At 46.5% G+C, this 9769-nt stretch overlaps 1 protein-coding gene across 1 annotated transcript; it reads left to right on the forward strand.

The window, feature by feature from the left end:
• The first annotated feature begins 118 nt into the window (after positions 1 to 118).
• LOC114015478 (transcription factor HES-5-like) lies at positions 119 to 9557 on the forward strand. Its single transcript, XM_027803260.2, is given in 3 exon segments — positions 119 to 7155; positions 7289 to 7454; positions 7553 to 9557. Coding segments are annotated over 3 exon segments (474 nt in total). The 5' UTR covers positions 119 to 7101; the 3' UTR covers positions 7807 to 9557.
• Positions 9558 to 9769: the final 212 nt, after the last annotated feature.

A 9769-nucleotide genomic window follows, 5' to 3' on the forward strand; every position in this document is an offset into this window, starting at 1 on the left:
TGAGAGGTGTAGACCCAGATAGTTAATAGCAACCTATTCAGACTTCAACAAATCACTAATTTCACAGCCAGTTTATTTCCTCCCATTCCCCACTAATTTGCCCACCAACCTCAGTTCAGTCTTACGCTTTCTGTCTGTTTAGGAGGTAGCAACATGCAAAACTCCTAATAACTTCCGAAGAGTTTGGCACCTGACTCTGCTTGGGGATCTTATTCTCCTCTTTGAAACTACCTGCAATGAGGTGAACTACTTTTTGTTGTCTTTCGATTTCAGCACCTTCTGTTACCTAAACACGAAGTCTGATAGGCAAAACCAGAATTGCGTGAAATATGCCTGTATATGGCTAAAAGTATACATAATTTGGTATCAGAGATTGGAAAAGCATTTCCTCTCCTAAATTACTTCCCATACTTTTCTTCAAACATTTTATTCTCTTTCTCTGACATCTACCTAAGGGTCCAAACCATGCCATGAATAGGGCCTGTGCCTCAGAGTTCAGAAACTGCCACGCTCCAGCAGGTTTCTGAGTTTTTTCTATTCAGCCTGCTGTAGGCATGGTGTCTCTGCCAAGTATCTTTCAAATGATCCTCCCTTGATTTTTTTCACCCCAATTCAGAAAACAAACCTAGCATATCCTCTTACACGGAGATTTACAACAACCTGCCTACCTGGCCTGCACCAGCTGAGTGACCCAAACTAAGCAGCCGGGTTTCCCACGAGTTGCAGAGAGCCACTGTAGCATCCACGTGCAGTCTCAGCTCAAGCCCCGTTAGACTGTTCTGCAATTCTCTATGCACAGGCCACGCGATTCCTGTCTCCTGAGGATTAAGTCAGCTGCACTCTGGGGATGTGGAAAAGATTAGCACCTGTTGTAAAGGATGTGCTTGTCCTTCTCCCGCACAGCTACACAGAGGGAATGGATGCAGTGAACAAGCAAAAAGGGGTTCAGAAGCCATTTGGGGAAGCAGAAAGGAAAGCACAAGAAAGGGGATCTTGAAGCCACTTCTGAGCACCTTCAGTATCAACAGTCTCTCCAAAACACAGCACCTTTCCCAATAACATTCACTCACTTTTCCTTAAATTTAAGTTCCCATTCATTGCTCAGTGGGGACTATTCACCTTTTATTTTCCCTTTTCTTCAAAGCAAAATAAATCTGCACAAATAGTCGGTTCACAATACTACTAGCTGACCACAGTAACACACTGATTTGGATGTATGACAGGGAACCCGTGCATTCTTCCAGAGGTATGGAAACAGCATGAAACACCACGGGTCAACAATTTCAACTCTCCTCAGGTTCTCTGGGAGAGATGCTTTTTTCCTTAAACGAAAGGAAACTTAGAATATCAGATCTTGTCAAATAGCTGCTTTGCTAAGCACAAAGCAAACTGAAGATCTGCTAAGCTGACAAGACTGAACTGCATTCAAACACTGCTAGCTGTTACCTGGCCGGGCCTCGCTTGATCCACAATTAAACCCTCTGTTATATGTATGGAAAGGACCAAAAAGCCAGCTAGCCAGGTCAAGAACATTCTACCTCATTACTGCTGGATGGATCATTTTGGTTATTATTTCACCCTGAATGCATGAGCTGGTTGAGTGCTCTTCATCTATCTGCCAGCGTAATACAAGGTGGGGGTTTGGTACAGTTCTGCAATTCATCAGGGGCTGATACTGATGCTGCAGTTAGATTTTTCTTCCCAATGAGCTACTAAATAATTCAGAAGAAATATTTTTAGATTTGGTGGTTGCTTAGCGATCTTGAAAAGTCACTTCACCTTGCTGTGCCCAACTCGTCTTTGTCAATTAGTACAAGCTTCTGAATCCCAGCAAAATTCAAGCTGTTCATCCATGTCTGTGCATTTTTAAATCAGGCCTAATTAAGGCAGTTTGCAGATAGGAAGTTTGGGGGAGTTCAGACTCAGCCAAAATGCAATGTGCCCCAAAGCATGCCACAACCCGACTGACTACGTACCGCAGGGACTGGGACTAGAGCCACGTGCGTGGCACGACGAAGCCTGCTGCTATGAGGTGGACAGGTATCTTCTGCAGCTAGTGTGTTACCACCCAAGTCAACCGCGCCGTGAATGTCACAGTTGGCAGCATTGCTGCAGTTTGTTTAAAACTGACAGCATAAACGGAGAGGAGAAAAGGAAACCAAAGAAGAGCTGCACAAACTGAAGACTGTTGGATTTGAACCCAGTCCCTCTAGTTCTAGGCTGACACAGGAACAGGCCGTAGAAATGACAACTGTGCAAAAACTCATGTGAGATCACAGCCAGACTTCTAAGCCCAGAACTCCTGCCACCCATACTGGCATAAATCTGGAGAGACATGGCTACTGTCATTCAAACCACAAGGTCTGACTCTCAAATTTACCCTGAGGTGGTATTACATTCCTCTGGCTCTGGTGGGGGAGTCGGTCACGCTGAGCTGAGATTCAGACCTACTGTTTGCAGAGCAGTGTAAGGGAGAGAAACAGTTCTGGGCAGGGGAAGAAACCGAACCCCACCAGAAAGCCTCCGCTTGCTCCAGGGAGTCAGATCCACAGCTGGTACGAGCGCATCGCTTCTGTTTGTCACCAGCCAAAGACCTGCCCCTTGGGACTTTAGTTTACCAGTTCCTTGAGAGCTAAAAGCCAGACCTCCAGTTTCACCAGGCTTAGCGCAGCGAAGGTTATGTTTACAATTTATTAATTATTATCACTTATAATAATTGAACGCAAAGCTTCTTATTGCTTCCCTATCCCCTGGGGTGACTCTCCCCTGCTCCAACACATTCCCACCCTCAGGGAAGATGTTGTTTATTATGCTGATCCCACAGCCCAGGAATACTCTCCTGACAAAGCCCCTATTAACCTCAGAGTGTGGGCCTGAGTTTCTCGGAGTTTCCCACACTTTCTTCCCCATTTATGACATTCAAAGGGACCACAAAGGAAGCGTGCCTCACAACAGCCCACATTAGTGACGCTTTTTGGCTCTGTATTGTGATGACCAGCAATTCCTGTCCCGATAGACCATCTGGAGAGCTATTTTCCCAAGGAGCACATTGATCGATCAGTATTATGCGAGAGTCCTTTTAAAACTTGGGAACATTATGCTCTTTGACACTAAATAGGTGTCTCGAGAGGGGTTGTCAGAAAGATTTTAAACCATTTAAGGAAGGCACAGAAAAAATAAAAATTGTAATTATTTCTTTATAAACGCCATCAATAGCATTTGTGAGACAGGCTGACATGAATGTAGGAAATGGTCTAAAATAAAAATGTTCTAAAAGTGATACAGAAAGGAATGCTTTAAGCCACCAAGTTGCATGCTCTAAGTACAGGCACAGATGTACAGGAGCACTGCTATTTAAATCTGCGTAACGTAGGCAATGAAATTCTGGTTTTCTGTACTCTTTTCTCATAGTCCACCTACCTCCAGACCTGTTGCTACCGTGCAATACACTGGGTTCCCCTCCACGGGGAGCGAAGTATCAGACGGGCTACGAAAGCTGCCAATTGGTATTACTAGTAGCAGCATCTTTTGTAAAAATAGTGTGTGTAGTAGCTCTGTGCCTGGGCTGAAATCACCACCTACAAACCAGAAGCAGAAAGCTCCATGGCCCAGTACCAATCTCCTAGGCTAGCGGTCCTCCAGCTGTTTTGATTTATGGACTGCAATAAACACAAGTCTACTGATGATGGTATTGGGCTGGCTTGGTTGGTTACCTTTCCTGGATCCTCTGCGGTTGTTCCTCAACTCAAAGCATCTATGGCGCACAGGTTGCACACCACCATTGCTCAGGGTCAAGTGGTGACCAACTACAGCTGGAGACAATTCACGTGGTGGGCCTTGCCTTAGGAAAAGCTAGGAGTCTTGCCCGACATGCAAGGTCTGTAAGTACAGCCAATGACAACTGCTTGCAGATTTCTGTTTCCCCTTACGCTCTTCAATATCTGTAACAAGTGAGAGTGGAGACACCTCCCTGTTTTCATGATGCAACTCATGACTGTGATGTGATATCCAGAGAAACAAGGCCACTAAGAAAGCAAGCCTCTTTGTCCACAGCATAGCTGGCAGCTCTCAAGAGCAGGTCCAGATTTCACATCATCCTCCAAAGAAGGGAGTTATTGTGTCACATTGTTTAGTCAGCTCCACATGTTTGGCAATTTTGGGGATTTGTTTTCTTTTAATCCTTCGTTCCAAAAACAGGGAAACCCCTGCTTCTGAGCCTCAGACAACCGATCTTTCATTCTGATGCTGCAGTGACAGTCAGAGAGGCACAAACTCCTCCCACAGATACGAAGCACAGTGACAAGGACTTGGATCACAAGTGTGTTTCAGTGGGACAGACTATTGCACCAACAGCTAAATATTTAAAAAGCCTAAACTGAGCAGGCTAGTTACAAACTTTTTAACAAAGAGCAACTGGACTGCCTACAGCACAAGATTTTTCTTTCCTTACCATAACCCTTGCAGAAAGTGCATACTGCACCCAGTTTCATAACCAATATGCCTAGGGACAGCCTTAGTCTAGACAATTTATTATTCTGAAGCATCATCTAGGAAATACCGTTGCCATCAAGTTTTCAGGCCTTAATAATTGAACCAAACAAGGTGGGGGTGGGGGATATTTGTTTCTCTTTTATCCATCAACAGTACACAGAAAGTTAGGTGAAGCAGGCAAGGGGGACACTGAAGATTTGCTGGTTTTTCAACTGACAGAGAGAGGGGGAGAAGCCAGGAGCTCGCGAGCCCAGAGGGCTGTTGTTCTGCATGCTCACTGCAAGGCAGCATGCCTGGTTCACCATTCACATCAGATGGTGCGAGTCCACAGTTCCAAGGATTTCCCACATTGCCCCATTCAGTGTGTTAAACTGTCAACAAAAGAAGTGTGCCTCTGTGGGTCCTGAGAAGAAAGCTAACGCCTGCTGCACCATCTGCCCAGCACTTAAAGGAAGGGATAATGCTTTAATCAGTGGGAGTTGGTTTAGCCCTTCGGAGTCCAGGGGCATTGTGCTGGGGATAGGATGGCATTATTTAAAACCACTCATTTCATATTTCTGGAACTGAAAATTGGGTCAAAGCTTCCCTCCTTTCTCACTGTGCCCGCTGCTGCTGCAAACATATTTCTTCCCATACGGTGCGTGGCAGGACCTGCTGTCCATTCCCTCTCCTGTGGTCCCCGAGAGAGATCCACAAAGCCCTGCGCTTCACTTCAGGCTCCACTAACGGCACAAGTACATGCAGCCAGAGACTGCCCTGGCTGCAAGTACTACTGCTGATTACAAGCTGAAAAAATAATTCAGGGAACTGGTTTTGAATAGGACTTATACTCCCTGTTCAATTACAGTTTTTTTCACAGCCATTTACAATTAAAATTGTTACACTCTAAGTGATCCATCCACATGTACAGTATCTTTGGGCTGGGAAGGGAGGACGGGCAGAATGGCTGATGTATGAAACTCACTGCCATGAGAAGCCAGGACGTTAGAAGGGGCTTTGTAAGCTTCAGGTTAACAACGAGTTACAGAATCATCCTTTGCAGGACCATGTCCTTTTATACAACACTATGTATGTTGGAACACGCTGCTATCTATGTACCCACAGACACAGGTTGTGGCCCCAGCTTATCGAGAACGATGCTGAGGGCAGGTGCGACAGGCTGACTGCAGCCAATAGCGAAATGAAAGGTTTCCTTTGTGGTTTTGAAAGGCAGACACAGGAAACAGGTAGGGTTTTCATTAATACTGTTGTAGTAAGAAACAGGTATTCAAAAACTAACATCCCCAACCTGGCTAGCCTATTAGTGACAATCTAGGTTTACTCCCTGTTCTGGCCTCTGACCACAGAACAGGCATTAAGGAAAATTATGCCCATGCACAACTTCCCTTAAATCCATAGAGCTCCACAAACTACAGCTGAAACACACACAGCATAAAGCATAACTGGGAATTTGTCAGTGAGGCCCCATGTGCCTCACTGACAGATCTGAAATGTGACCAGCTTTGTACAGGATTGTGCTTGGGGAGGCAATCCCCAACAGCCTGAAAAAAATAACTCAAAAAGGCAGCTATAATCCTGGATCCTATCTGGTCCTTTCCACTTCATTACCTGTGTTCAGTGTCATACCCGTGGCACATACACTGAGAAAGCGCAAGACTGAACATTCACAGGATATCCTGGCACCTGTATTTACATTCTACAAGTGGGGTAACACCAACAAAGCAATAGACAAGAAATTACTTTTCACTGCATCTCAGTTGTCTGCAAAGGGAAAATATATTTAGTTGCTTTATGTGGAGATTCAGGCCCAAGGGAACAGTGAGGCATTTACAAAGTGGCATGAAATTAAATAGGACATGTTTGGGAAAGGCACCATAATCATTACATGTCACGGGCAGCCGTAGGAAAGCCCAGATTACCCAAACAAAAGCAAGGAAGAGCTCTGAAAATAACTTATAGAGGGACTTGTAGTATCTAAACAATGGAGTTGAAAATATTTCAAGCTAACTGCTTAACACAAATTGTTTTAAAGGTTCTTCCCTTGATTTTAGTCTCTAGTTGCCTGAAAATTATCTGGTACTGTATTCATCTAAGCACGGTTTAATGTCAATGAAAGGGTTTAGTCCCTCTAATTCTGCATTTTTTCCTTTTCAACCTCTCTTTCGGTCATGGGCACAGAGCATTATCTCTTACTGGGATCAGTCTTCTGTGCTTAATTTCTCCACAGCCTGGGAAAAGGCAGCACATTGAGATGCTGACGTTCCCAACATCAGGCAGAAGTTTGATTATAATGACGGCAAACGCTTTCCCACGTTCCTACCCCAGCGCTGTAATGCCAAGCCCTTTTGTGTCACACACTCCCCAGCCCACCTGCTCCTTTGGGAGCAGGGTATTATACCCAGGCGATTCACAGTCAATTTGCCATGCTGTAATAGATGCTTTCTCTATTGTCCCAGGGTACGCATGGATTGGCTATCGACTGTGGGAAACTCAAAGTCGCTTAGGACCCATGCATTTGTATTCAGCCACTGCGTATAAATAGAGGAACGCCAAGCTCCCTTCTCCACCCGCTAACCAGCACGCCCTGAGCTGAAACCAGCACTTGGGATAATGGCACCCAGTGCTCTCTCCCTGGAAATCCTAACACCCAAAGAGAAGAGCAGAGTAAGTATCCACTGCCTCTGTGACCACAAGGGCAAAGAGCTGAGAAGGGCTGAACCCCTTTAGCAGCAGGTTATATAGAGATGGAAGGGGAACGTCTCGCTGCTAACTGTCCTCTCCCCATCGTGTGTTACAGCTCAGGAAACCCACTGTAGAGAAACTGTGTCGCGATCGGATTAACAGCAGCATCGAGCAGCTGAAACTGCTCCTGGAGAAGGAGTTTTGGAGACACCAGCCCAACTCCAAGGTGGAGAAAGCCAGCATCCAGGAGATGACTGACAGCTACCTGAAATACAGCCAAGGTGAGTACAACCCCCAGCCGTGCTTGCTGCCCTTGCTTTTAGGCAAAACTCAGCCCGAGTCTCGCTGTGTAACACTTCTCTCCCCTTCTGTCCTTCAGCTTTTGCAGCATCTGCCAAAAGCTGACAGCAGTATTATTGTGAAGGGTATGCCTGGTGCCTCAAAGCAGCTCTGCAATTCCTGTCTCTCCATTCAGCAAACACAGAAACCTGGATGAAGCTGATCTGCCATTTCCAGAGCTCACAAGCAGTGCCTAAGGACTCTGGTTCTTCTTCTACACCCACTTCCACCCACCAGCCCCCTGCAAAACAAGCTGCACTGAAACCCTCCTGCAGCCTGTGGAGGCCTTGGTAGGCCAAGAGCATGCTTATGTGTTTCCTGGACATTTTCCTGTATTCCAGAGGAGATCGTGACTTGCTATACAAGTCCCCCCACTCCTCTCATGAGTAGGGAAGAATGTTTTCCTTTTTCAGAGCATTACTATGCTTGGATGTCTGCTTCCCTTCTTCTAGAAGGACTAAAATGATCCCACCACGTGGAAAGTTATTCTTAAAGAATGTGAGATGTAATCCTCCTGCTAGGAGGACCAAGAGGAGTTGTTCAGAGAGGAACACCGACTGTTCTTAACCTCAGTGAGGCTGTATGTGTACATCTGTTGGGAAAGCTGTAATTTCTAAGACATTCAAGCTAGCATTTTCAAAAGTGTCCGTTCAGGAGGAGCCCTCTCTGCCTTGCCCTCCTTGAGACTCCTACGTCTCCTCGGCTATCCACACCTGCACTGCCCGGCTGCAGCTGTAGCCGCGGTGGCCCAAGGCATCCCAAGCAGAGCAGCTAGCCTAAGTGGACACATTTGAAAAAACTAGCTTTCCTACAGGTGCCATAATGGGTTCTACAATATTTGTAGACTGTACTGAGCATGCTCTGAAAATGGTTAAACCATAACTCAAACTACGTAGAGGAAATTCCTCAGGATGTCTTGCTCACAAAATCAGAGCTCTGTTTGTGAGGTTCAGGATATGTATGCCTTGTATAAAGGCAAAAGCTCATTTTTATATCCTTATAGGAAAGTAAGTTACGGCTGTGTTGTCGATTTTACAAGAAGTATTTATCAAAGTCTTTCATGAAAGGCAGATGTATAAATTATATTTATTCTTTGGTACCCCACCACCAGGGGAGAACATGAATTCATTACTGTCCTTGTAGGATGCTATGACGTGTTATGTGTGAGCTGCACCAATTGTATAACCTGTGCCAGAAATTATCTTCAACTCCAGAAGTTGCAGAAACTTTTAACAGTACAAAAATAAATAAAAATCTAGTTAATAAATCCAACAAGTTATTTTTTCTTGAGTAGTTTTCATAGCTGATTTCCCTGCGGTCCCTGGGGTTAAGGGGCATGAGAGAAAGATTTGAGTAAAAGCAAAGATATTCAGAATTGGCATTTAATTGCCTCACCAGCTTTGTGTCCGCTGGGAACCCCTGCAATGCTGTTTTGCACAGCAAAGAACAAAGCTCCAAAATAGCAAACCCTACCGTTCTCAGCATGAGACAAAAATAGAGGCATGCCTAACCAACAAATTCTTGGGGAATTTAGAGCCGAGAGACTTGTCAAGAAAGGTCACGGCAAGGGTGAGCTCAGGAAAATTTATGCCAGACTCCCAAAGGTAGAAAGTACTTTCAATTAATAGATAGTTTGACAAGGCGCTTCGTGTCCTTGTGGCATGTGGCCAAAGCAGCCTGAAATGTAGGGAATTAAAACCTACTTTTGTTTGTCTGCTTGTTTGAAGGGGAGACATGTACAGCTGCGCAGTGTATGTGTGTGCATGTATGTATGTATGTGGGAGGGGCGGGTCTACACGGCTGATGTCAAAGGCAGCGGCGCCCTTACCAGTTGCACGGGTGAGAGAAAGGGGATCTGCCAGGGGATCTGCCAGAGGATCTGGGACCTTGAACTCTCTGGTGGGCCGCGACGGGCTGACCGAGCACCAAAGCACCGAGCTGGGCCGCGGCTCTCGGCTGGCTCCACGAGCTCCCGCGTACCTCCGCGATGCCCTCACCCCGCGACCCGCCGGAGCTGCCCCGCTGACGCGCGCCGCCCGGGGCCACGGGGCCCGCCCCTCCCGCGCTTTCCGGCCCGCCCCCGGCCGCGCTTTGCGGCCCGCCCCCGGCCGCGCTTTGCGGCGCGCTCTGACACGCGCCCGCGCGTGCGAGCGGGAGGGGCGGTGGCTTTGTGCGCGCGCCAGCGCCTGCCTCATTCGCATAATCTATGCGCCGACCTCGTTAGCATGTAGATGTATGCGCATACATTTGCATACCG

This window comes from Falco cherrug, chromosome 3, assembly GCF_023634085.1.
Source record: "Falco cherrug isolate bFalChe1 chromosome 3, bFalChe1.pri, whole genome shotgun sequence".
NCBI lineage: Eukaryota > Metazoa > Chordata > Aves > Falconiformes > Falconidae > Falco > Falco cherrug.